This window comes from Paramormyrops kingsleyae, chromosome 7 (assembly GCF_048594095.1).
Source record: "Paramormyrops kingsleyae isolate MSU_618 chromosome 7, PKINGS_0.4, whole genome shotgun sequence".
Classification (NCBI taxonomy): Eukaryota; Metazoa; Chordata; class Actinopteri; order Osteoglossiformes; family Mormyridae; genus Paramormyrops; species Paramormyrops kingsleyae.
Window position 1 is genome coordinate 609,629 of NC_132803.1, and position 27,983 is coordinate 637,611.

General features: G+C 43.4%; 2 protein-coding genes and 1 long non-coding RNA gene across 16 annotated transcripts in view; 2 read left to right on the forward strand and 1 right to left on the reverse strand.

Annotated features, from left to right (window-relative positions):
• The window catches only part of dennd1a (DENN/MADD domain containing 1A), a 54,917-nt gene extending 46,607 nt beyond the window's left edge, over positions 1–8,310 (forward strand). For 3 of the 5 annotated variants that reach the window (XM_072713882.1, XM_072713880.1, XM_072713881.1), the window contains 4 exons: positions 2,812–2,894; positions 3,556–3,684; positions 4,493–4,748; positions 5,021–8,310. In XM_072713882.1, the coding sequence (XP_072569983.1) occupies positions 2,812–2,894; positions 3,556–3,684; positions 4,493–4,748; positions 5,021–5,992 (1,440 nt within the window). In that variant the 3' untranslated portion in view covers positions 5,993–8,310. The remainder of the gene's footprint in view (positions 1–2,811; positions 2,895–3,555; positions 3,685–4,492; positions 4,749–5,020) is intronic. The other 2 variants (XM_072713883.1, XM_072713884.1) reach the window with 1 other exon arrangement.
• A 3,528-nt stretch (positions 8,311–11,838) lies between these two features.
• LOC111859018 (uncharacterized) lies at positions 11,839–16,056 on the forward strand. Of its 4 annotated transcripts, none has more exons than XR_011992282.1 (7): positions 11,839–11,945; positions 12,398–12,790; positions 13,176–13,433; positions 13,769–13,882; positions 14,486–14,576; positions 14,685–15,312; positions 15,391–16,056. It is a non-coding gene; the product is annotated as an uncharacterized lncRNA (long non-coding RNA). The 4 variants fall into 4 exon arrangements; XR_011992281.1 differs by lacking the exon at positions 13,769–13,882 and having other exon boundaries at positions 14,685–14,959; positions 15,244–15,312; XR_011992280.1 differs by lacking the exon at positions 13,769–13,882 and having other exon boundaries at positions 14,685–14,736; positions 14,820–15,312.
• LOC111859014 (uncharacterized) lies at positions 15,108–27,967 on the reverse strand. 7 transcript variants are annotated; one of them, XM_072713911.1, is made up of 11 exons: positions 27,581–27,966; positions 27,387–27,453; positions 26,167–26,220; positions 24,094–24,211; positions 23,866–24,015; positions 21,672–21,803; positions 20,785–20,975; positions 20,365–20,432; positions 20,071–20,261; positions 18,784–19,981; positions 15,108–15,247 (listed from the first exon to the last, which is right to left on the reverse strand). In XM_072713911.1, exons 2-11 carry the CDS (start codon positions 27,402–27,404, stop codon positions 15,115–15,117), a joined length of 2,253 nt encoding a protein of 750 aa, XP_072570012.1. In that variant the 5' UTR covers positions 27,405–27,453; positions 27,581–27,966; the 3' UTR covers positions 15,108–15,114. The 7 variants fall into 7 exon arrangements, with proteins under 7 accessions (XP_072570012.1, XP_072570008.1, XP_072570014.1 ...); XM_072713907.1 differs by having other exon boundaries at positions 20,785–21,056; positions 27,581–27,964; XM_072713913.1 differs by lacking the exon at positions 21,672–21,803 and having other exon boundaries at positions 27,581–27,967.
• Between the last annotated feature and the right edge of the window lie 16 nt (positions 27,968–27,983).

Consider the following 27,983-nt stretch of genomic DNA (forward strand, 5'->3'; position numbering starts at 1 on the left):
AACATGTCTATCACATTTAGTTTTATAGTTATTAGTCTAATTATTCTACCCTTTGCACTTTGAATGATGTAATTAGAAATGAGCATGGATGTCGCTCACTTAAAATATGTCAACACCTTTAGTGTGTGTTTGTGTGTGTGTTTGTGTGTGTGTGTGTGTGTGTGTGTGTGTGTGTGTGTGTGTGTGTGTGTGTGTGTGTGTGTGTGTGTGTGTGAGTGAGTGAGTGAGAGAGAATGTCAGTTCGGGTTCCCACACCTCTACTGCTCTCAGTATCAACACCGGGACACCGCATGGCTGTTTGCTCAGCCCGCATCTTTACACCTACTATACACATGACTGTGTCCCCACACAGCTCAACAAGAAGATCATTAAGCTTGCAGATGATACAACGGTGATCGGACTCATCTCGGGCAACAGCCTGCTCCTCAACACTACAAAAAGAAAGGAGCTGGTTATTGATTTCAGTAAAAATAAAACTGACATTCAGCCACTCACCATCGACAGGGCATATGTGAAGAGGGTCCCAGTGTTCAGATTCCTGGTTATGGAGTTGAAGGATGACCTGACCTGGAGTGCTCACACCAAGGAGCTGCTAAAAAAGGCGCAGCAGAGTCTGTATTTTCTGAGAATCCTCAGAAAGAATGAACCGTCTCCCCAAAAATCTGCTCCTTGTCTTTCACCACTGTTCCATCGAGAGCGTACTTACGTACGGACTCTGCGTGCGGTACGGACTCTGCGTGCGGTACGGACTCTGCGTGCGGTACGGACTCTGCGTGCGGTACGGCAGCTGCACTTCCTCAGACATGAAAGCTCTCCACAGGGTCATCAGGGCAGCGGAAAAAACAACTGGCTGCCCTCTACCTACCCTGGAACAGATCTACACCTCCCGATGCTGAAAAAAAGCTATGGACATGATTCATCACATCCTGGTCACTGTCTCTTTCAGCTTTTGCCATCAGGAAAGAGATTCAGAACAATGAAAATCAGGACAGTTTTTATCCGAAAGCAATCATGACCTTAAACTCTAAACAGAACTGTTAATTTTCATATTTCATAAGTGCAATTTGTGTAGTCAGTGCAATTTGTATATTTTTAATATATTCTTTTATTACTCATGCTTCACATTGAGTCGCCCGCATTTTCTCAGTTTCGTTGTCAAGTGACAATGACAATAAAGATTATCTTATCTTAAATATTGAATGGATTTTGAAGGGTGACAAGTTTAATATTGAATAATAAAAATTAGATTATGAATAAAATTTAAATAATTACAAAGACCACAAAGCATGTGTGGAAATTAAGATAAATATTGATGTTCTCTTAATAACACAAACTCCCTGTTTACATATGCATTTAATCTATCTGCTACCAGCTTGCCCTGTTGCAATCCATGCGTACGTGATTGGCTGATCTTTGCATACAGCATGCTTTTATGTGCATGTGCTCAGGGAGTAATCTTGGTTTCAGTTAGAAAACCTAGCTTGACATAGATTGCTGAGAGTCAACGTCCTAATACCATTAATCTCGAATTGCATTTGTTTGGTTTATTCGAGCTGAAACATCTCTTTGAAGCCTGACTTTGCTGAACCAGCTTTGTGATACAGGCCCCAGGATCTGGTTTGTTAAGCCCAGACTCCCCTGGGCTCTTTACCTGGTTTAATGCGTGAATGTATTGATTGCTCACACTTGACATGACAATAGTCTGTGTGCTTCATGTGGCATGTGTCTCTTGCACTCCTTGACTTGTGAAGGTGCTGGTTTTGGGCCTGTGAGGGAAACATATGACTTGTGTATTGACTGGGTTTGTAAAGGAGCCCTCAACTTGTGTGAGTGTGAGAATAAGTAAGCATGAGTGTGTGTCCAAGTGTATGAATGTGAGTGTGTGTGAGTTTGTGCATGAGTGTGAGTGCAGATGGCATGAGGGTGTATGAGTATGGTTGTGTATTAGTGTGAGTGAGTGTCCCTTAGTGTGGCTGTGTGTGTATGAGTGTTTGTATGAGTTTCAGTGTGTATGAATGTGATTGAGCATGAGTGTATTTATGTGAGTGTGTATGAGTGTGTTTCAGTGTCCAAGTGTGTGTGAGTGCACATAGCATGTGTGTGTGTGTGTGTGTGTGTGTGAATGTATGTGTATTAGTGTATCAGTGTGGTTGTGTGTGAGTGTGTATGAGTGTCAGTGTGCAAGTGTTTGTGAGTGTGAATGTACATAGCATGAGTGTGTATGAGTGCCAGTGTATGTGTGTATGAGTATGTGAGTGTGCATAAGTTTGAGTGTTTGCTCTAAGTCTTTCATTCCAGACGTTTCTGGCATTGATCCATCAAATAATAAGGTGTCCTGCTCCCCCCCCCCCCCCCCCAAGAAAAAATGAATAGATTTAGACGCTGCTTCTGGCTCCGGTTCAGTGAAACGGCTCCCTCCATTTCCCCAGCCACAAGTGTGCTGATCTTCTCCATTGATCAGCATTTGTTCTCTGGTTCAAAGCCACTCAACTCTCCTAATTAGCCTTGCCCCCCACCGCCCACTGCAAGTTTGACGTGAGCAAACAGAGGCCGGCGATTCCTCAGGCTGACTTCCATTTGAACTGTAGCGCCCCTTTAGCTTGGTCTTGCTCAGGCCATATTTCCTCCAGGCTGCTCCGGGTGTCCCTGCACATGCCTGCTTGCTCAGCTGCCCCCCCCACTTGGGTTGAGGGTCTCTACTCCTGCTTCTCTGGGTTTCCGACTGTCTGGAGTGTGTGGTTCCCGTGTGTGTGTGTGTGGGTGTAAGGATGTCTTTCTGACTCATCTGCTTGATGTGTCCCCCCTTCACAGGCTCGCCCCCCCAGACCCCAAATGGCAAAGAGACCCAGGAGCAACATGGTGCTGGATAGCTGCCGCCCCTCCAGCCCTGAGCAGTGAGTGCCCCCCCACCTCCGCTCCCGTCCTCCTCTCTCCGCCTCCTCCCACAGCCTGGTTATTGGGTGGCAGTGTGTTACTGAACTCTCGTTTGTGCGATCCATCACAGGCCTCCTGCAGCTCCTGACTGTAACTCTACTCTGCCTCTTGTGGTGTACATTGAGTACTGTAAGACCAGCATTGCATTACACAGTTAAAAATAAATGCTGATCAGCTCCTCCCCCAGAATTAACAAGCACACGATTTAAGGAACTGCTTTAAGCGGCCCCATGGACCAGCACCCCCCCAGCCTGCCGATGCTCAGCACGGATTTGGCCGGCTTGTCCTCATTGATCCCTGGGATGGCAGCTGCCTTTGAACTCCAGGTCATTCATGGGATCATGCAGGGGGAGTCCAATCTCCCTCTCTATCCTTCTCTCTGTCCCCCTTCCTGTATATTCCTCATTCTATCCCTGTATGGTGACTCCCTCAACAGCCCTCCTGATCATTACCTCGGCAGCCAGGTCTCTTCGGTCATTTGCTCCCTGTTCCCATCCAGGATCTCTATCAGAACGTTTTATCCTAAGCTGTCACCATGTGCCTTTGCCTCCGGATCTCTCTGGGCGTCTTTCGGGTCCCGTCTCGCATGACACTCCCTGTCTGCCTGTCCCTTCTCCCCAGCTCGGTCCGGCCAACACGTCACTACACTGTCTTCCTGTCTGAGGACTCCTCTGGTGATGAGCGGCAGCCTGAAGAGGAATCAGTCTGTGGTTTCCCGGACAGCTTCCTCTTCTCCGCCCCCTTCGAATGGTCTATTTCTCTCTGTTTTTCTCTATGTCTGTGTCTCTGTCTTGTCCCGTATCTACTACTCACCTCACTCCTATTGACCCCTTGTCCCTGCTTCTCTGATTGGTTCATCGCTGCAGACCCCTCGCCTTTGACCCCTTGTCCCTGCTTCTCTGATTGGTTCATCGCTGCAGACCCCTCGCCTTTGACCCCTTGTCCCTGCTTCTCTGATTGGTTCATCGCTGCAGACCCCTTGCACTTTGACCCCCAGACTTGCTAGCTGCTGGTGTTGAAGTGGCCTGCTCACGCGCGCTCTGCCAGCGGCAGCAAATCAGCAAAGTGCCTATATCAGTGTGTGATCTGTGGGGAAGGCGTGATCTGTGATCTGTATGGTCCAACACTCCAGTGCTGTTGGAATGAATCTTTCCTTTCTAGAACTGTTTATTTAACATGTTACTATCGTAATAATTATTATTAGTACTAATTAGATATTCGAAAGCCCATCCATCCCTCTGAAGACCTGTCCAGGCGCTTGGTGTCCTCTCATGTGTGCTTGGCGTGATGGTGTGATGCAGCAACCCGATCTCACGAATTTTCGTGCAGCCATCACGACATAAAATCTATTTAAACGTGCTGTGATCACGTTTTCGTTTTATGTCGTGATGGCTGCACGAAAATTCGTGAGATCGGGTTGGATGCAGATACATTATGTTGTGACGTGTTACCTGCTGTGTTAGCAGTCACCAGTTGAATGGTTCTATGTTGGTGTCAGGTGTGTATCCGCCTTTTATTTTGTCTACATGCTCAGTGTGTTTCCTGTTCCACGCTCCAGGCCACAGCCCTACAGGTCTCTAAAGGACTCGGACATCCCAGAGGGGGAGGAGGGGCTGGGGGCAGAGCACCCCCATGGCCACACAGCTCCACCCAGCCCAGTGGTGGAGAAGCTGATGGAGGCGGACCTGCTGGGCGATATTTTTGCCAGCTTAGAAGGGAAGACTGAGGAGGAGCCACCGGGGCCGGCTAGGAGCCTGGAGGACCTCCGGATAGCCAAGACCCCCGAGGAACCGGTTACCAAGTTTGGATATCAGGTCAGCACCAGCCCAGGGCCCTGCTGTTGGACCCAACTTTGCATCCAACTTTAAATGTGGAACTCAGTCAGTGCCATTGCAGTATTTCTGACCACTTTATACCTGTGTGTCTGTCTGTCTGTGTGTATCTGTGTCTGTGTTTTTGTATATGTCTCTATGTCTGTGTTTGTGTGTGTCTGATGCTTGTGTGTATTTATGTCCCCTGTCTGCGTTTGTTTGTGTCTGTTTGAGTTTGTATCTGTCTGTCTTTGTGCTTGTGTCTGTCCCTGCAGCGTATGGATCTGGCTACAGCAGAATACACCCGGACTCTCCCCAGCCTCAAACACACTCACCCCTACAGCAAGTTGTGGAGCCAGGGTCAGGACGACATGGCACTGCCCAGTCGGGCCCCCCAGTGTTGGGAGAGGCCGCTTTCTGTGCCCCCACCGGAGCCATCAGAGTCCCATCCCGCCGTCCAGGAAAAGTCTGACATAGCTGCCATGCTCTCAGCCCAAACCAGCATCACCATTCCTCGCCCGCATGGACGTAAGACCCCTGAACCTGGTAAGATGCTGCCCCCCCCCTTGCCCCGTGCCCCTAGACTTGCGAACATGGACTCTGGCATGACGGCAGGGGGTCAGGAGTTCCGCCAGGCTCTCAACATGTCGTCCCCCCCCCAGCTCCCTAGTGCTGACCTCCTGAAACCCGAGAAGGTGGGCAGTGACAGTTTGGACCTGTTGAGTCTCTTGGACCCTCTCAACAGCGCCACCCCGCAGGCACCTTCCGTGGGGAGCGAAGACTCCAAAGTATCTGGGTCTCTTTTTGGCCCACCACAGGTGTTCCCCTCCACGCATCCGCCCCCTAACCCCTTCACGCAGACGCCCCTCTACACGCCTGTGGGCCCAACCCCCCAAGCCTACTCCCCCGCTCCCATGGGAAACCCTTTCTGCGCCCCCTATGTTGCTGCCCCACCGGCCTTCTTCCAGCCACCCCCCTTCGCCGTCCCTGCAGTGCCGACCACCTTCACATCCCCTCCCCCTGCCATCGCACCAACCTTCCTGCACACTATCCCTGCTAAGCCAGCCTACCCCCCAAGCCTGCTGAACTGCCCTCCAGGCCCCATTCCCACCCCCCCGGCTTTGCCCCCCCAGTCTGAGGAAGACCCCCTGGACCCCTTTGGGGATCTTCTGGCCATGACGAAGCCTGCGGCCCCCCTGAAGCCGAGGGTAGAGGATATGCGGCAGCAGTGGGAGACGTTTGATTAGCCCCCCCCTGCTGGACCCCTTAGCTGATTAATGAACTCTGAACATCAGGGAATGTGGACGTTTAGGAGGCAGTCCTGCCCTGCCCGCCCCTCCCAGGTGGCCGTGCTGCTGAGTTTCTGTGATCAAGTCGCCTTTATCCCTGCCCCCCAGAAATCAGACTGATGCGACTGCCAATTCTTTGCCTCACTTACATGCTGTGGTGTTATTTGATGTTCTTTCAACAGCTACGTTTCTTTGGGGTTTGTTCCCCTTGGCTGCAGGCGGCACGCTGATTTGTGCTAGACTCACGTCAGTGTCCAGTTAGCCTTTGCTGGGCTCGCTTAGCATCACGTTGGCATCACCTTAACATTGTGTTAGCTTGACTCTGGCCTTGTGTTTAGCATCATGTTGGCCTCATCCTGGCCTCACCTTAACATTGTGTTAGCCTCACATTGGTCTTGTGTTTAGCATCATGATGGCCTCACATTGGCGTCACATTAGCATCGTACTGCTAGCTTTGCACTGCCCTCCCAGTAGCATTGCAATAGCCTCATGTTAACAACGTGTTAGCCTCGTATTAGCGCCGCTTTAGCCTTGTGTTGGCGTCATGTTAACATTGTGCTGCTAGCCTCGCGCTGCTAGCCTCATGCTGGACTTGCATTACCATTCTGGCGGCTTCACTCTGGCCTCGCAATCGCATATTGGCAACCTTGCACTGTCCTTCTGTTTTGCACCGCATTGGCTTCACATTAGCATTAAGTTGGCCTCGCGTTAGCGCCCAGCAGCTGTGTCAGCGCGGGGGCTAAGCAGCCAGCTTGTACACTAAAGCCACTCTCACCATGTGAAGAGCCCAGCCTTTATTACTGTAGATATCTGCTTAAGGGTCAAGCTCCTTTTATTTCTTTGACCAGTTCAAGTAAAGAGCAGAATTTTATGTGTTTGTTTTTTGAACCTATTTTGCTGTATTATCATCAATTCTTGCAAGACCAGAGCAAGGTGGTAACAGTTTGACCAAACATGTCCACAATGATGCAAGTGACCTTCGACTGGTAGTGGTGGTGGGGGGGGTCGCTTCCCTGTGACTCGGCAAGGTCACCCTACCTGTGACCCTGAGACTCTCAGCAGAACCTGTTGTGTATTTGAGGGTGTATCATGTGACAATCACCATGTACGCTATACTTTGTGTCATTTTTCTATATATACCAGCCTCATTTCCTCCTGCCCACCTCCACCCACCTTTGAAACTCATTGGCTGCTGGGGCTCTGCCCTTACACCAAGCAGTAAAACCAGAGCGCGGTCAAGAGAACCAAGGAACTGTAGCCATCAGAACCTAGTGTACCAGGGTGACCTGGCCCACACTCCACCACTAGTGTGTCATGACCAAATAGGTTTTATTAAAACCAAGGAGTTTACTGAAGATCATATGAATCTCCTTGTGCAAATCACAATGCACTGGGTCCCAGCAGTGGTCCAATCAAGTAAATGCAGGTGTGTGCAACCGGGACATTCAGCTGGAAAAACAGATGTCAGAAATACCTGACAGTAGCCAGTCTTCAGAAAGAGTCTTTCATTGGCATTGTCAGCTTTCAGACTTGGACAGATCCAGCACCTTTGTCAAGTGACACTCCTGGTTACTTAAGCAGGGAATTAAGACCACTGAGCATGTGTGAATCACACACCAACAGGCCTTGATCTTTGGGAACTTCCACAGCTAATCAGAGAGAACACTAGTGGGCCAACTGGATGAGATTTGATATTTGGCCATTGACACAAACACGGTCAGATTTTCATTGCGCGAAGCACTAAGATCTATGGAAATGTGAAAATGCAGACTTCATGATTCCACAGTTGTGTCTCAGCTTCTTCGTTTGTGTTTTTTTTTGTTAACTTGTGAAACTTGTTTTTGTTTTATTGTTTATTTTCAAGTGAGTCTTTATTTCATCATTTTTAATTAGGCACAGTTTCATTATGAACAAGAGTGTCAGTTTCCAACATGTCACTCGTGTTTGTAATTTATAAGCTGTCGTGGTTCTAAAAACTAGATGGGCTAATGTCGCCGGGGGTATTTTCTGTCTCTGTTGGTGCTTCATTTACACAGTGAGGATGGGCAGAGCTTCCTCTGTCCTCTAAGGGGAACATGTCGCCTGTGCTAAGTCACATGACCATAGTAGTGGCTTTTTCATCCTGGTGTCTTGGAAAGGATCTTTCACTTCTGCCATTGCCGATGACTAAACCATGAAGCAGTGTTTCCTGATCTCAGTATTTTATTAAATCCTCCCTTCCCAGGCTATTTCAGGTTTGTGATTTGACAAAACAAATAAACAACATTGTACCAAAATCAAGCGTCTGTCTGATCTTGTGGCCGCTGCCCTTCAGCTTGTACCGGGTTCAGTTGTACTTGGCTTGTTGCGTTGTGGGGGCGCGGTGTGGCTGCTGGTTAAGACACTGTGTCTGCAATCTGAGGTTTGCCAGTTCAAATCTCAGGGTCAGCAGAGTGAACTCATCATTAAGGCCCTTCAGCAAGGCCCCTAACCCCAGTTACTCCAGGGACTGGCTGGCACTGCTCTCTTAAACATGTACATTGTTTTGCTAAATAAATGAAATTCAGCTGAATTTTGAGTCATGTTTCCAGTCAGTTCCTCCTGTTTCATGTCTTACTGGAGTCTCTGAAGCCGCTCGTAGCTTTCGACCCGCCCCGTCTGGTGCCCCTTCCTCTTATGCTGTGTTCCTCACATTTCATCAAATCCATGTGTCAAAATGTGTCATCAAAATTGCAACAAGATAAGCGTCTCTTTCTTCTGAGTTCCCATTTTTCGATCTCTTCATCATTCTGTGCATCATTTTTGTAGTTTAGTGTAAGTGCTGTGTGTTTGCGAGTCAGATAGTCTGTCCATAAGGTGACAGAATCTCAGGGACATCTCTTGTAGACAGGCCACAGAGCTCGAAAGCACCTTTGGTTACAGATCACTGATATGCTGAAGGACCTGGATTCAAGACTGTATCTGTTTTTATTTTCTTTTTTGTTTTTGGGCTTAGTGTTTGTGATTGGAAAGTTGCCAATTTGAGTCGCGTACTTGACAGAGTGATGTCACCATTGGGTGCCTGAGTAAGGACTAGGGGTGCAATGGTACAGGTATCCCACGGTACGGTATGTACCTCGGTATTTGGGCCACGGTTTCGGTTCGGTTTAAATACAACACTACAAATAACACAAGAAAACAAATAATAAACTGCCTCTTATTTATGTATAAAATATCTATACATGTATAAAATTCAAACTTACAAAATGTAAACAAAAACACTTTAAAAAATGTTAAAGTGCCTCTTAAAGTGCTCTAAACACTCTAAATTCCACTCGAGGCTCTGTGCTTGAGCCAAATCGTTTTCGATGGCTTTGCGCGCTTTGTCATAGAGCTCGGGAATTATAACGTCGCTGAAATGTGTACGGCAGGGCACAACATAACGTGGGTCAAGCGTTTTAATTAAGTGGCAAAACCCCGCATCTTCGACAACAGAAAAGGGTTGCAAATCTTTAGCAATGAACGTTCCCACTGCACGGGTTATTTTCGTATGTTTATCGGATGTGGCAGGGTATGTCTGTTGAAAAGCTTTTTCGATAGACACTTGTTTACCTGCAGTTACCTTTTCGTCTGTCCTCCGTTCAGGAACCATTATATCAGCATGACTACGCTTGAGATGCTTAGCCATATTGCTCGTGTTTCCGTTAGCATATGGGACACGTGTTAGGCAATGTTTACAAACAGTGACATTTCTATTAACTGTTTTGACTCCCTGGTCGTTGTATTCTACAGCGAACCCGAAAAAAATCCATACTGGACATTTGTACGAAGCCGGTGCTTCTTCAAACTTCTGCCTCTCAACTGTTCCGCTAGTGCTGGCCATACTTGTTTGTTTTTCTTTTTTTCTGCATCTGCGTACCGAGCTGCGAGCTCAGCTCCAGTTACGTCAGTGTGAGAGGGCGAGTGGGTGGAGCCACAACAGTGATTGGACATTAACTCACGGTGGAGGGCTTTCGCTCATTGGCGCTTACTGTTTAACTGGAGCCTGATAAGCATTAATCACTATTTTCAAAAGGAAGTGCAAAAACGAAATACCGCGGTACACAAGGGCGTACCGGACCGTGCAGCGCGTACCGAACGGTCCGGTATTTTACCGAGTACCGTTGCATCCCTAGTAAGGACCCTAGCCCTCAGTCGCCCCAGAGCCTTTCTGATCCTGCTATCTCAAAAAAAGTGACCTTGTTGGCTGTTTCTGTAGAAATTCACATCACATTCTTCTTCACGACTCAAAGCTATATCTTGATTCCTGTTCCTGACAGAAATCCCCACATTCATACATCCACAGTCGCTTTTGGAAATGATGCTTCTCTTGCAACTATTATGCTCAAAACACCTTTTCAGTGATTCTGCTTGTAAAGCCTCCCTGTCACATCTATTACTTCTGACCAGTTTTTGTAGTCGGCACTCCTGCCTAACCGACTTGTGTGTGTTTCTTTTCTTTCTATGCCTTCCATACTTCTGTGTTTGGCTTTCAAATATGCATTTAGGTGAAATGGTGTCATTAAAACTGAGTGTTTAGCGGTGCCTTCCTGTGCAATTTGCCCTATGCTGCCTGGGATTGGCTGCAGCCTTGCCAAGCATCAGAATAATGATTGGATATCTCACCATACATAGAAATACTTTATAAAGTGATTCGTAATTAAATAATATGCACTGTGAATAGTCAGTGTGTGCTGATAGCAATGTATCTCGTATTCCCTTTTCTCTGAGTGTGTTCGTCACGACTTAGGAAATTATGAAACCTTTTAGAAGCTTCACAACGTTTAAATATGCATTAGACTGACAAAGACTTTATACCATGACTACAGTAAAAATTTGAAAATAAGTATTAGTACCCTTTATTGCTTTTAAGGAAAATCGATATATGGAGCTGTATGAAAAGATAAAGGGAGACTGTTATACAGTGTCACACTGGGAGAAGGGTTAGGGAAAAATACTCTTCTGAAGTGGGTAACTAGGAAAACAATAGCATTTTATACAACTGCAGACTGCGTAAATCACAATCTCTCCCAGCTCCTCTATATCAAAGGTAGAGCTCAAACATAATTGGGAAAATGGTTAAAATATTTTTTTTGTTTTGTTTTTTCCATGTCTATATGTAGCCTAGACATTGAAACTATAGTGAAAGGTATCAGTTATGTAATTTTGCTGGTATGATGTCAGTACAAGTATAAACAGATCTTTTAACTCTTTTTCCCGAAAACTGATTACCGCACATGTGAAAAATAGGCACCAATGCTGCAAGGCGTGAGCCACTTGTCTCACGCTGCCAGTGTGGCCGCTCTATTCTATTAGCATGATCACCTATATGAAAATCAGTACTTTCCGCAGCCGTGACACACAACACACATCCGTGTGTCCTGGGCCTGCCAGGCACGCTGCCTTGGACCCAGACCTGGGGATGGACCTCATAGGTGAGTGGCTGGGGGTTGGACATTCACCCCTGGGCCTCGACTAGCCAAAGCCACAGTGAGCAACATGGGATGGCTCTCCTCTGGGCCCACCACCTGCAGGAGAAGCCATATGGGTCCGGTGCACAGTGGGTCGAGCAGCAGTCGAAGTAACAGGCCTTGGCAGACCCAACCCCAGCCACTGATCTGGTTTTTGTGACATGGGCCGGTAAAATAAATAAAAAAACTCCAATAAAGACCACAAATAATAAAAAATCTATAAAAGTCTATGGATGTCCCTTCCTATGGATATCACGTTGTGGTAGTTGGGCAAAATAATGGATGGATTGCGAAATGTGTTTTTTATAATTTAACTTCTGCAAACCCTGACAGGCTAGTAAGTTCCGATAACTTTGGCAGGCTACTCAAAGCAGACACAACAGCAGAGATGGGACCTGGAGACGCACTTTCCTTATGGGGACTGACGCTAGTCATGCTACCTGGTGAGAAAATCACTCACATTCTCTGTGTTCCTGGTTAGCAATTAGCAGGAGTATTGGCTGGGATGATTACAGCATGTAAATATATGGTTACTGACACAGTTTGTATCAATCAGTTAAATTATATAGCACAATTTCAAAGTCAAACATGCTGCACCACAGTGCTGCAGAATGAAAGATCAAAGGTATATATATCAGATGCTTTGTTCCTGTATCTTCATCTAAATAACCAAAGTAAAAACACAAATATGTGTAAACAGGACTCTCAGATTTAAATTGATTATTCATTTATTTATTAAAAACCTAGAGAATCATGTTATTTCAATAGTATTGAAGTTTGGAATAGATATTACAGTGCTTCACTGTATAATTTCCTGTAAGTATATCCAGTTCAGTTTAAGACTTTTTGAACTTCTCTAAATCTGTTACCATACAGTGATATTTCTGTCTTTTAGGGTGTAATAACTGGAATGTAAATTATCAAAATAATCCAGTCTGCACAGTGAGAGGATCTACTGTGCTCATTCACTGTCAGTATGATTATCCACCTGGACACAATGTTAAGGAGATAATGTGGTGTCAGCAAGACATTGACTGTATTGAGACATCATATGTCTGTCACAGTGAAAATTTCAACCTAACTGAAGCCAAACCCAGACTAGGACAGAGTGAGAACATGAAGCCTAATAGTCACAGGGCAGAATGTTTGGGGGACAAAAAGAAAAACTGCACTTTAAAGATAACTAACACTAGAAAAACTGATGCTGGAGTGTACAGATTCAGGTTTAAAACTGATAGACCTGCTGGACAATGGACAAGTCAACTGGGACTGAATGTATATGTTCATGGTAAGACTTTATTTTTGAATCATTTCAGTTTAGCTATTAATTCATACAGTAAGGAACTACTGAATGTTTCTCATGCACAACCAAATAAATTTTCATTTTCTAATTATTCATGAACTACCAGTTAGAATATCTGCAGATTTAGAAAAATGTTAAATGTTGACCATAAGACTACATATGCCCACCATTTCAGTTCAGCTGCTTTTAGTGTTAGAAAGACCTACTGAACATTTCTGACATTCAAATAAAATGATTAAAACACAATTTAGCTGTATACTGACACTATATAATTACTGAAGTCTTAGAAATAATCAGCCTTGATAAGGTATGAGTGTCACATTCAGGTATTATTGTAATTGATGGTCTAATACACACTGATATATTTCAGAATTGAGGGTGGTGATGACATCATCTGGAGGAAATGGTACATTAAGAGAAGGAGACTCTGTGAATCTGACATGTGACACAGGGAGGTGCCCTCGCAACCAATCAGAATTCACCTGGTTTAAGGACGAACAGCCACTTTCAGAGACACAGCCCACACTTCAGTTTGATCCTGTCTCCTACCATCACCTTGGAAAATACTCATGTGCTTTAAAAGGACATAATGAGACTGTGTCTGACGTTTTCATACTAAATACTCAATGTGAGTATGTCACTTGATTCTTTAATTACAACATTTGCAGTCTAACATTTACAGTTGATGTTTTAGAAGAGTTTTAGTATGTTGTATTTAATTCAGGTAGCTGTTAATGTTGTCTGTATGATACAAAATGCAAAAAACTTGTTCTTTGCGTTTTCTCAATATTTTTACCTTTTATCGGTATATGTTATGTTTTGCACTTCAGGGCCACTGTAGGTCTGTTACATTCACTCTGGAAATATCCTGTACTTTAAAAAGGTTATTAAGGTGTATCACACATATGGCCGAAGATGGTTGTACATGACTGGCTAGACAAACATTTATGCCTTTTTCCCCAGAATGCCCTGCACATCTGCAAAACACAGACACTCCTCACATAATGGCCGAGTTCCGTTCCTACGACTACGTCGTTAAGCGAATAGGTCGTTAACTGAGGATCCACCCCTTACCGAGTGGGTTTGTGTCACCTTTGCACCATTTATATAATTTGCATATTTATAAGTGATGCAAGATGAGATGCTTGACGCTGAAATGCCACACTGCCGTTTCCACGACCAAAGTTCTCGTACAGTGTACAATACCTACTTGTCAGAGAGCTCATAAGTCCAGGCGGTTGGTCTGATCTGTACTCAGATTATCCAATATTATACTGCAAAGTGACAGTCTCTGTAAAATTTAAGGTAATTGTTAATGTATTGGGAACTCACTCCCATACTATTGGCAATTAAGCAAGACCAATGCACCTGACTGAGAAGATGCAAACTCAATGCACAGGTGCAGGAATACAACCCACAACGCTGGAAGACCAAAGTGACAATGTCACACACTGGGACAACATGCTGCCCTCTGAATGGAGTTATTAAAAACAAAAATGCTGATTAAAGAATATTTACGACTCGTAATTTATCTACTCAAATTCTGAGGTATAAAAACTGTCCCACATTGAACTAGAACAGAAACCCGACTGATGTGTGTAATCACATTGAATTAAACAGGATTTGATGAACAAGTGATACTAATTTTTTAAAAACACAATTTTATTCTTGTCTCTACAGATGAATCTCACATGACCACAACACTGATTATAGTGGGGGTGGTATTGCTTGTTCTGATTGCTGTTTTTCTGGTGGCCATTGTTGTGAAGAGGTGGGTTTTATCATCACATACTGTTTCTTCTGTTTAAGACAAAAAACTGAAACAAAGACAAAACGGCAGCATTCTTTTGGCAAACTGGGTTAACTTGCTGTCTTGCAGGACGAAGGGCAGCCAGCTGAGGAAAGTAACATCAGGGACAGTGAGAACACAGGTTTAAATGACGCCTCTCAGTTCTAAAGTTTAAGTTTACTGAGATGGCTTCACTGGAGACCCTGTCTGTCCTATTTTCTGAAGATTGCAGATGAGCACGTTCATGGTCCTGACAAGGAAAGCACATATCCCCCAAGCATGGTGCAGGGACTGGACGCCTCTCCCCAGGAGGAAGAAGTCAACTATGCTGCTCTTCATTTTAACACCAAGCCACCAGTGAAGCGGTATGGTTGTCAGCGCTGCGTGATCTCGGCAGAGCCAGCTGCTACGGTGCTACAGTGCATCTTCAACACGGAGCCTCTGGCTTAGCAGCTCTTAAAATACTCCTCTCCATGTCTCCGTTCTCTCACGTAGCGCTTCAGCCATATGTGCATCGATGTTATGCTGCAGGGTGCCCACTTTGTGGACTCTGTCCAGGAAAGAGCCCCCATACCTGGCACTCAGGCCTTTTCCCATGTTTTTGCATCTCCCGGGGGTTTGCGATGCTGATCATGCTTTTGTTGTTTAGGCCTCTGGTGACAGAGCAGATACAGCAGGAGTCAGTGATTTACAGCTCGCTGTTCACTGCTACAAACAGGTTAAACACCCAACTGTCTCCTCACTCAAAGTATTTCCTCTTTTGGCAGTTTTTAATGCATTATTGTTTGGTTTTTAGGGTGAAATGACCAAAAAGCACAGCAAGGCACACAGGACGAGAAAAGCTGAAATCCATCCGCTCCTCCATATACCTTCACTGCCCTTGTCCTGGTTGAGGATCAGTGATGCCAGGTTAACCAGGCCCGGCCAAAACCTGAGAACAGAACCCCATGCCTTGTGAGCTACCGCAGATGTCGCAGAAGTCCAACGACCCACCCAGAGCATCTGCCTAGATGCGGTGGAAGCCGAATTGAGCTCAGCTTGTTTCTCTAGGTCTGGAGGAGAGGTAGCATCACTCAGAGATTCTTGAAGAACACCAAGAGCCTCTGTCTAATATATCATATATATTGCCCAAAGTGCTACTCCATAATGCAGGAGACTTGTAGTCCCGTTAGCCAAGAAAAAAGGCTACAAGCGGTCATTTGTTCCGTCAGCTGTAACTATTCTTAACAAAGACTTTTTTATTAGCAGATAGTGTTATTATACAGGTATTTTATGTATTTTGTTTTAAATTTATTTATGTTAAATTTTTTTGATTTTAACATTTTATTTATATTTAGTTGTATTGATATATGTTTATTGTGTATAGTCTTGTTTGTATTGTGTGCTTACGTCACTGTTAAAGATGAATTTCCATCTGATGTAAATTTGATGGACATTAAAGGAATATTCTATTCTATTCTAATTACTAGTTCTCAAAGCTGGTATTATTATTTATTTTTTTACATCTTTTTTACCTTGTCTTGTGCACACAAAGGTGCTTATACAGAGTAGTAGAGTATGCACATTTCTGCAACTAGCTTATTGTACGTTTTTTATTTTTTATATTTTCCCCCTAACAGACTTCTTTGTTTTTCCTTTGAATTGTACAGGTTATAGGTAACATTAAACTAATAACTAATAAAGGTAGATCTTCAGGTGCAGGGTTGGTGACCATTGTTTAAAGTGTGGCTGATTCCAAGGACATTTAATAAAGTTACACTTAAGCAAGTATGTTTATACCAATATAAAATATTTAAAGTTTGAAAATCATTGTGCAAAAATAAGGAACATTAAAAATCCCCCAGTATCACATACATCCAACAGTCACTAAGTGACCTGTTATTGTGTGACGCCACTTCCTCTGACGTAATATCGCTTCAGTGTAACTTCATAAAGTATGCCAGGAATCAGCAATGCTCACCAATCCTGCTCCGGAAGATCTACCTTTATTATTTACTTTGTGCAATAAATGACCACTTAATATTGTGCACTCTCCTAGTGAACCGATTAAACTATAATGTATGTGATGTGCCTTATTTAATTTTAGAGTTATTAGCCCATGTGAGTGTGCCCTGTGAAGGGTTGGCACACCATACTGGGTTGTCCTCTGCCTTGCGCCCAAAGGCTCCGAACCCCCTGCTACCTTGAATAGGATAAGAAAATACAGAAAAGGATGGATAGATAGATGGACATGCACACTTTTTACTATCTGTCTCATGTTGTTCCAGACTTATTATAACAGTTATAAATCCTTTGTGCTATGAATGGACACTCGGGGCGCCTGACTTTAAGTGAACGTGAAGTTCTCTTGCGACCATTCAAAATAAATTAATTAGAATTCGCAAGTAAAGAAATCTGCTAAACCAATATCTACTTACAGCTGAAACACTCTATTTTCGTAACTATTAACAAGACAAAACAAACTGTGAAAGGGCTTGCATCGCAGAAATGATCGGTGTCCGTCGCTGTGTTCTGGGCATCAATTAGAAGCTGTGATTAAAATCCACCCGGCTTGCTTTTGATAAAACACATCAAACTGAATATCGAATATGAGGCTAACTATCGTATGTAACAAGAATGTTTTTGTAAGGCTTTTCAAGATGTAAATAGACATTTTATGAGCTGTACTCGCCACTACGTGTTCACGTAAGTGTGCTCAATGCCCTGATTATCTAGTACGTAAAATACAATCTCTTCTGCGCTCATTATATATTGTGCGAATAAGATAATTATCTTGGGTGCACAAGTGAATTATTGCAGGGCTCTCAAGTGTCACGCATTGAGAGTGACAGTCACTCTTTTCAGTCTTTTGTCACGCACTCCCGCCACACATTGTATTTCTCACGCGGAAAAATAATTTGTAGGCTAATATGCCGCAGAGCCCAATTTTTCCCCAGACCGCGGCACAGTAGTGCCTCACTATAAAACAAGCGTGTCTCCGCTGGAGTCTAATGGTGCGTTCCGTTTTTCTCTCGGAACTCGGAAATTATGAGTTGAGTGACATTATGGTGCGTTCGATTATTTCTCTCCAAGTCGGAACTCGGATGAAAACGTCACGAAACGTCAAGAAAAACGTCGCTTCCCGTCGGAAACACGCCTCTTTTATGAAGTCGGAGAAGATTTGCCCCAAGAGCCTGTCACTTACCAGCCAATCAAAAAAAAAAGAAAGGGCCTACACGATAGCCAATCAGAAAATAGTACTATTGTATCTGGGTAAAATACAACACAACAACCAATGAAAAGGCATCCAATGGTATGTCACTCTTGCCTGTCTTCAAAACTTGACAGCCCTGTTATTGTGTGCGCACATGTTTACACGTTTAAATTTATTGTTCGTTCAAGATAATACATTGTGTGCCCAAGATAAAAAAAAATGTAATTGTTTTTGGTACTACGCTGTCTCCGGATAAAACACAAGCTTTACTGCAGAACCAGCAAAGACCGTATTTCTATTCCGGTTTACAAAAGAAGGGTGAGGTCAAACTACGTAAATACTGAAAATTGTCTGAAAAGATGTCATCGGCACATTTACGCATCTAAAGAATATCAATTCCACTTTCAGCACCGGTTTTGGTTGTTTTTTGAGTCCTCTAACCAGAGCTAACTGCAATTCCAGCGCCATGTTTTATCGACGATCTGCAGTAGCCAGCCGATGGCTATGGATGCAGCCGCAAAAGACAGTCACAACGACACCTGCGTCTGGGAGGCGAATTGGCCCGATTACTTTTATGCCTTTGTACTGCAGAGCGTAGAGAAAGACTAGTCACAACATTAAGCAATCCTCACGGAAACATAGTACGCAACTGAATTTTATCACCAATAGTAACAGCACATAAAAATTCTACAACTAACATTTAGCAAGAAAAAAATTATTTCAGGTGAATATGTGTGAAAAGTGTGATTCACCACATTCGTTGTTAATCCATGTTAGTCAAATTTCACTTAAAATGTAATTTTTCAGCTTTCTAATTTAGTGTAGCTGAAGACTTCCTAAAAATATTGTAAATTATTACACATTATCTCTCTGAATCTTTGTTAAACAAAAAACCTAAACAGCAACAGGACTGACAACCCCCCCCCCCCCCCCCCCCCAACACACACACACACCTTAAAAACAAAAATACAATGTAAAATATTTAAGAACACTCACTTATTTGACTGACTGTGATGATGAACTATGAACTCAATGAGTCCTCTGGTCCTCTGGTGTGTCTTTAGGTATCCTAACCGACTGAAGCTCTTCCCACATTGAGTGCACTGGTAGGGCCTCTCCCCTGTGTGAGTCCTCTGGTGTCTCTTTAGGGATCCTAACTGACTGAAGCTCTTCCCACATTGAGTGCACTGGTAGGGCCTCTCCCCTGTGTGAGTCCTCTGGTGTTTCTTTAGGTCTCCTAACTGACTGAAGCTCTTCTCACATTGAGTGCACTGGTAGGGCCTCTCCCCTGTGTGAGTCCTCTGGTGTCTCTTTAGGGATCCTAACTGACTGAAGCTCTTCCCACATTGAGTGCACTGGTAGGGCCTCTCCCCTGTGTGAGTCATCTGGTGTTTCTTTAGGTTTTCTAACTGACTGAAGCTCTTCCCACATTGAGTGCACTGGTAGGGCCTCTCCCCTGTGTGAGTCCTCTGGTGTGTCTTTAGGTATCCTAACCGACTGAAGCTCTTCCCACATTGAGTGCACTGGTAGGGCCTCTCCCCTGTGTGAGTCCTCTGGTGTGTCTTTAGGGATCCTAACCGACTGAAGCTCTTCCCACATTGAGTGCACTGGTAGGGCCTCTCCCCTGTGTGAGTCCTCTGGTGTTTCTTTAGGTCTCCTAACTGACTGAAGCTCTTCCCACATTGAGTGCACTGGTAGGGCCTCTCCCCTGTGTGAGTCCTCTGGTGTTTCTTTAGGTCTCCTAACTGACTGAAGCTCTTCCCACATTGAGTGCACTGGTAGGGCCTCTCCCCTGTGTGAGTCCTCTGGTGTCTCTTTAGGGATCCTAACCAACTGAAGCTCTTCCCACATTGAGTGCACTGGTAGGGCCTCTCCCCTGTGTGAATCCGCTGGTATATTTTACGACTGCTCTTTATATTGAGTGTCTTTTCGGTCTTGGATTCCTGTCGTGCTGTAGGAGTGTCTGAACCTGCTCCTTCCAGGGTATCGAGTGTGTTGGTACTGGGCTGAGCAGTACTGCGGCCAGCAGAAGTTGAGAAATGCTGGGATGCATTTACAGATCCAGCCCTCAGTTGTCTGACATACTCCTCAGGGTGAGATCTTTTGACGTGTCTCTGCAGGAAAATCTCCGCTGTGAAGGAGAAGGGACACTGAGAACATGGGAATCCTTGGGAGGATTCCACCACTCTCCTTGCTGGGGACAAGATAGAGACAAATCAGTCAGTACTGAACTGGGACAGGGTTAATAGAAATAAGAAAAAAAAGCATGTTAAACACAGATACCTTCTGAAGAGCACTTCTTACTCCACAAGTAATCAAAGGTGATGCCCAGATCCTTGGCATAATCTTCCCCATACCATACCAGGAGCTCCTGCCTGGGGGCAATGGGCTTGCAGCAGCGATACAAGATGTTCCCTTTGTGCTGGAAGGCTACCAGGTTCTGCTCCTCATCATCACGGGCACAGTTCACATACCTGACACACAGGCAGAGGCAGACATGACCAGTATACATACTATATGTATGTATGTATGTATGACTGCAACACGGACAGAGACTCAGTAATGGTGTCATCTCACCTCATCCAGTTGGAGTGTGATTCTCTCCTGGCATCAATGTATGTCTCACACTGTTTGCCCTTGTAAACCTGAAACCACAGGCCTGTGAGTAATAGACATCACCCCACTCAAGTTATGCCAGTAAAGAACTTTCAACTGTAAAGTATTAAGAAGACATGAATTTCTCCTGTGGTTATACACAGTATAGCGCCCTCTACAATTATTGGTACCTCTTGTAAAGATTTGTAAAAAGGCTTAGAAAAAAATCCACCTTTTGGTGAAGTAGCTTCATGTCACATAGAAAAATTGAGAAAAATCCAACGTTTCAGTAACTGAAATTTATTCCTAGAAAAAAATTTTTTTATAAAGAAAGAATTATCTTTAACAAAATAACTGTAAACGCTGTATACACCTTCCTCACTGTTGCATGCTTAGTCTCACCACCCAGGAGTAGCCGCTGTCAATGGCCTGCTCTCTGTCCGTGACTTCTCCTTCATAGGGACCGTAATGCACTCCTCTGGGTACAGTCTGCCCCTGGTTAAACACCCCTTGGCCTGCCCCAGGGATGCTGGATGACCGAACCTCTAAACCAGGGGGTAGGGTAAGGAGGGCCCTGCCGGGGACCCCCATGACTGCAGAAGAGTCAGAGATGAAGACAGGAGGACCATGGACCTCACACTGCTCAGTAAAGAAGGACATACAATCCTCACAATCTGATGAAGAAAGAACAGGAACATGGATTACACACAGAAACAGAGTAAATACAACACCATACCCTAAAACAAGAAAACAAACAAGAAAAAGGGGACACCACACAGCTTTGTTAGGGCTGATTCATGCTTACTGAGGACATGGCCGTTATGCTGTGAGTAATTTTCCAGAGGTGGAAAGTTCAGGTCTACAAAGTACAAATCCAGACCAAGATTTTGCTTCAACAAGTGTCACATTCACAAAGTTCTCAACTCATTTGAAAATTTTGGTCAGCAGAGGAAGTCTGGAAATACCAGCATTTATATGATTCCTCACTACGGGGTTATAATGACTCACAGATGGCCGTAAGCTAAAACAAAACATGTTCAAAACTGCAATGTCATATACCTGTTTATGTCATTGCATGCTGTGAGTACCCATTAGTCTGTCATTTTTAATGGAACTTCCGTACCACACTTCATGAACCCACAGGTTTGTTCTACAGTGCTACCCCAGGCCTGGTGTTAAAGTACATGGTTGCGGGGCACGTTGGCGCCATCTGGATAGTCCAACGTGTCTGCAGTAAGTACAAACCACTCTTTGTGAAGGGGTATTTCCTTCAGCCATAAACCACTCACAGAGGTAATCATCATCTCTGAGCTCCTCTCCCTCTGTGTAGAGTATCTTCGGTGTGTTGCGCAGATTACAACCACGTCTGTAGCCAGTCATGTTCACAGTATGCTGCTCACAATGCAGGCTCTCTGACATACCTGAAGTGCACAGAGTAACACAACACCGGTGGTTTGACTGGTGGACATAGAAGTACAAACTTCATAACCCCCAAATGTACCAAAACAATTGCTGTTTTGGCTGTTCATGTCAGTACTCGGAACTGCCTGGGTTTGGAGGTTTCACACTCAGCTTGCCTCTCCTACTCTCACTATTTTTCAACAGAAGAGAACCAGTCAGCTTCACATTCACATCCTGAAATACTGCACCCTTCATCTTCCATTACAAAAACCAAATGACAAGGCAGAATGACTGTTGATTTAATCAGATTATACAGGACGTTGTTTTTGCAGAAAGCCTGCATTTACCACTGATAATATCCATTAAAATAATGATCCATACTTTATAAATGAATGCAATTAATGTTAGAAATATATAAGTTGAATACTGTTATAAAATATAATACTGTTGCTTTATGCCAGGGTTGGTATTTTCCTACCATAAAAAAAATACTCTTTGATTTTTTCCATACTTTGGAATGTCATTTATTTATTTTATTTATTTGGGTGGGGCATCCCTTTAAACTTAAGTAGAACCCTGCCAAAACAATCAGTATCTCTGTAAGTTTTCTAAATAGGTTATTGGTATCAAACAGCAATTTCCTTATCGGTGTATCACTAATTTTGGTTGATGATATGGTCGTTTTACTGCTGGAAAATGTCAGCTTACAACAAAATCAAAATGACACCGTGTGTCTGTTAAGCAGTGTTACAATGCACAGCCAGAAACAGCCTGCATTGAGCAAACAGTAATGATGGAAAGTTCGGCTCAATTAACTGATTCGATTCTTTCGAACTGTCCGTTGTAATGAATCGATTCTAAAACCGATTCTATGATTCACTTTTTTTTTCGTTTTTTTTTGCGCCTGACCATATGACTCAAGGAATCATGGGATCGGATAATAAATCTGTCTCAAGGTTACATTATTTGACTGAAAGATAGCGCTGGTGTTCAACAAAAATGTTCAGCTTGACTATTCACAATAAAAAAAACAATATATAAAAAGCAGAAAGGGTGTCGATGCTGAATAAACACGCGTGTATATATAGTTCTTATTTTCTTTACTTAAGCCAAATTCATGTGCATGAGTATCACAGTTAACAACAACTGCAATATTACCAATACAATCACACATACACATACAATGAGCATGAGTAAACTTGCATACGTTGTTGTGTAAACGTCAAAGTTAATAAATATCTGTTTGTTCTTTGATGAAACACATATAGTTTTATTATACAGAACTGCAATAATTTACTGTTGTGATAAATGATGAAGAGCTGCGTTTATTTTATTCCTTTTAACAGCGTAACTGCATTTCCGCAGTCAACGCCGCGAGGGCTCTTGGGATCGGTTCGCGAACCGTTCGTTTGAGTCACCGACCGAGTGTCCGAAAACCCGTAACTTTCGATTCGTTCATCGAACAGGCTCTCGGGGTTTTTGGAGTCAGCGAGTTACAGACCAGGTACTCGGCTGTTCGGGTGTTCTCGGCACCAGACGGAAATCTACGAACGCAAAAGTGACGAATGTAAGTGACGAACATAAGAATAAACTTAAAAGTGATAAGACAAGCGCAGACGGAACATGAAAAATAAATCCAAAATCGCGGGGGATGCTTTTGGATGTTGAATAGCCAAAGATCAGTTTTAAAAACATTTAAAAATAATTTTGAAAATCGATTCGTTCAGACTTACAAATCGGTTCAAACCGTTCACTAAAAAAACCGAGTTAAAAAGAACGATTCGTCCGCGAATCGGCCATCACTAGCAAACAGACCCTCCTTCCCTAGCCTGTGACATGCGACTCTGATCCCACAGCAGGGGTTCTGCTCTGACTGGACCATCCAAATGGAGGCTGGAAACTCCTGGATGCTGAAGACACAAAGCAGCCTTTCTGGCAAACTGCACCACCTTAGGGCATTTCCACAACGCTCTTATTTATTGTTCGGGTCACCCCTATGCTCTAATGATGTTGATGAGTGCATGAGGCTTTGTGTGAAAGTATGACCTGTCATGGTGGGAGCCCTGTGATTGGCTGTTTCACCTCGTCTTTCTGTGTTGCTCGGAAGCCTTCTCAGAAGGTGGGGAGTCCACTCCTCCTCTGAATCACTGCGTTTATCATTGCCTGGCCCCTCTGCCGTTATCCTCCTGGATCGGCCTCCTCTCATGAATGCTGGTGTAGTGGAGTTTAGCCCTAGAGAAAACGGGGACAGTTGAGGATTGTCACGCTCTTGTTATTTGTGTGACCCCAACACCGATGCACAAAATCTACCAATGGCCAACATAGCCTGGTGGTTCCTCTTCATGTTCCTGTAGCGCAATTTTTCCCATCTCTGAAGCCGCACCCATTCAGCCTTGGAGAAATGGGCCTGGATTTCTGTGTAATTCTCCTGTGTGGGAACAGAAGCCTCCATGATGCTACTTCATGCTTTACAGGACAGGCACACTGTTACTGAAAAGCCACAGCACTCGCATGGTACGCAATGTTACATTCAAAACCAAGGTTCCAATGCATGTATTAAGTACGAAGGGGTGTTTTCACTGAAGGCTGATTTCACGGCTTGTAGTATTCCCAGAAAATCATGGGATCCATGGCAAACAAGGCCTCGCTTCCTACACCTGGTTGATTTGTTTTGATTTTTGAACTGTCAATTCAAAGGAGTGATCCCTGTGCTTTTTGTTGGTTGGTCTGAAGATTTTGAGTGTCGGAGTCAAAGAAGTCGCTAGTGAGTGCGGAAATTTTGTTTTTGGTTGGAAAGGTTATTAAGATAGGATAAACTTTATTCATCCAAGGGGGAAATTCTTAAAGGTGAACAGTATTTTGTTTTTGGTTGGAAAGGTTATTAAGATAGGATAAACTTTATTCATCCAAGGGGGAAATTCTTAAAGGTGAACAGTATTTTGTTTTTGGTTGGAAAGGTTATTAAGATAGGATAAACTTTATTCATCCAAGGGGGAAATTCTTAAAGGTGAACAGTATTTTGTTTTTGGTTGGAAAGGTTATTAAGATAGGATAAACTTTATTCATCCAAGGGGGAAATTCTTAAAGGTGAACAGTATTTTGTTTTTGGTTGGAAAGGTTATTAAGATAGGATAAACTTCATTCATCCAAGGGGGAAATTCTTAAAGGTGAACAGTATTTTGTTCTTCTTTCATGTTATCCTTCCTTTTTATCTAATGCATGCAGTATTTTGATACCCAAATGGGAAAACTCTATGAGCAAAGATTTTGATTGAGATCTATAATATCCCTGTTTGCAAACTATACAAGAGTTTAGGTTATGATGTTGCACAGAATCCCAGAACACCTAAAAGCAAAACATTCAGGTAAAAAAAATAGCCAGACAGGGGTACACATGAGATAAAACTATCACAAGTTTCAGTATACATTCAATTGAAGGGTTATATTTTCCATGTTTAGTGTACTTTCAGTGGTTGTCAAGCTGCTGTTTTCATAGCCATTTGCCAAATAGGTTTTAGATTTTAGACCAGTAATGCAGTCAGGATTAAACTTTTTCCATCTGCCTGCTGAATGCATGTGATTATATGTACCTGTGGTATATCCCATTAGTCATGAAGGTGTGCATTAAAATTATTGTTTGAAATCCCTACTTATAATACAATGCTCTCGCTTTTCTTTTTGCCATCTGTGCATCTAGCCCTTTTCAAGGTATTGAAATTCAGGCTGCACATGCTTGCAACCAGTGTTTTTATTGGAAATTAATTATCTGTACATCACAAGTATAAGTTAAACCATATTAAAGTATGGATCTTTTTCATGAACTTGAATTTTGGAAAAAATAAATCAGTGAAATACAGGGTTTGTTTTTTGTGTAGTGTAATTGACATGGATTTTTAGGTATATTAAAATTGTCATTCGTTGTCTGATTTGATATTTTTAACCATATTCCCCTAATAGGTAAAATTGCTCAATTACTTGATAGTTCTCCTATTTTTATCTCATCTTGGTAACTCTTGCCTTGGATTTGATGAAATACTTTTTTTTATTACAGGAATGAATGATAATAAAACAAAACTGATTACTTCAGAGGCAAAATCGACAGTTTAAACAATGAAGTTGTATAATTTGTAGTATAATTTTAAATACTGGAAATGTTACAATAATGAGTTTGTCAGAATGACCTATATACTGTAGTACGGTGGCCCTGAAGGGCAAAACACAACGACATTTCAAAAAACACAACGACATTTCCACTTCAGGGCCACCGTACTGTAGTGATAATTCCACATTAATTTTGGGATTCAACGTATAAATATTTTTGATATTAGATGTAATCACAGAAAACTGTTGAATCGGTGTTTATTGATTATGCCTTTAGTAATACCTTGTGTATTCTGTTTTTGCAACATTCTCCAAGTCCATGGAGCACAAGATGTTTCTGTGAAGTGATGGTTCAAATGTTATGAAAGATCAAAACATTTCAGTTAATTGACTTGATCTTTTAGAAAGCCGGTTCAAAGTTGTAAGGGGTAGGCACCAGAATGCTGACATTAAAATTTGCCAGTGGGGTGGTTACAAGCCTAGCCTTTGTCACTTCTGGTTTTACAAACTACTTAAAAGGCTACTGAGCTTGGCTAAACAATCCAGTTCTTTTGTGGTTTGACTGACTTGTTTCTTTGATTGAAAGACTCATCCAGCCGTTTCAGAATAACATTAATGACGCATGCATGATAATAGCAGACTTACCAATCAGCACATAGCAAGAACTCCGTGCCTAAGTGACAGGTCCTTTTAATTGAAAAGGTAGTTTATAAATCCTATCCTAACTCAAAGTGTCCTCCCTAACATGAATTATCTGGTTACCCGAACTATAATATACATTTAAAATACTAGGTAGAAAAATCTATAGTTCAGTGTTCAAGTATTCTCACAATGAAACGTTCTTAAAAAAACTAAGTTTCAGTATGGATTCGCACATTCTTAACGCACATAATTAACCTTTCAGCAAATCATTCGGCTGTAAGAACTCGGTGGTTGTTAAAGCCTCATTTCACCCTCACCAGTAATAATACTTTTATATACAGGAATCCCTCTATGTTTTTTGAGTTTGTTTTAACTTCGTTCAGAGCGAGAGCCTACCTGAAAACGACTGCGTTTCACCCCTTGTTAACTGATCGATTACAGCCTCCACATTCTTTTTTAATAACATGCAATTGAAAATGGTTAATTATTTTTTTCCATGTCTATGATATGTGACCTAGACAATGAAACTACAGTGAAAGGTAATAGTTATGTAATTTTGCTGGTAAGATGTCAGTATGATTATCAACAGGTTTTTAACTAGTATTTATGCAGATTACCGCACGCGCCACTCCGACTACCTAGATGAGGCACAGCTGCCGCGAGGTATGAGCCGCGCGCCCTGGCAGTGTGGCCGCTCTAACCTGTTAACATGGGCGCCGAAATAAATACTTTCCGCGGCCGCGACGCACACGCCACGTGTCCAGTGTGTTCAGGGCTTGACACCTGCTTCTCACGTGGGTAATGTGGCTTTTTTTAACCTGTTAACATGGTCGCATGTGCCTGTTTTTCTAGCTTCCTTACCTCCTCAGAGGAACTCATGCCCAAAGCCCTTTCCTTCCTGTACTCGCTACCAAGCCCCAGTTCCTACCTGTAATATGTAATGAAATATGTTAAATATACTATAAAGTCTTCCATAACTAAAGGACAGCCCGCAGAATCTAATACTTGCTATCTAAATTGGCAGTCTTAGCAATTAAACCCCAAAAACGTCTTACTATCTTAATGCCTGTAATTGGAAAATTCTTTCCCCGCACAGTATTTTACTGCGTCGGCCGTGATTAAACCCAGGACTGCAACGTTGGGTAAAAACCGCCGCAGCCTGAGGGAATAATGAAGGCTCTTCCCGCCAATTCGCTCCCCTCATGCGCCGTGTCCTGATTGGAGGGCAGCGAATGAGCCCGCCCGCGAGACGTGATGGCCCTGCAGGCCGCTCTGAGTTACAAATGAAATAACTAAACATATGGAAACATGCGGAAGTTATTTTAAACAAAATATTGAAACATATTACTGGTGTTGTGGTAATCACTTAATGACTAACAATCATGTAGTTTTATGCAAATTCGACGGATGTCCTTTGGACATAATATATTTCATTCAGGGTATTGAGTTAATTAACGC

Coding starts and splice junctions, on each gene's coding strand:
- LOC111859014 (XM_072713907.1), bottom strand. Junction 20,433..20,784: donor ACAGCGGCTACTCCTGGGTG/GTGAGACTAAGC, acceptor CTGTGGTTTCAG/GTTTACAAGGGCAAACAGTG. Junction 15,248..18,783: donor CATCACAGTCAGTCAAATAA/GTGAGTGTTCTT, acceptor CTCTGTCACCAG/AGGCCTAAACAACAAAAGCA.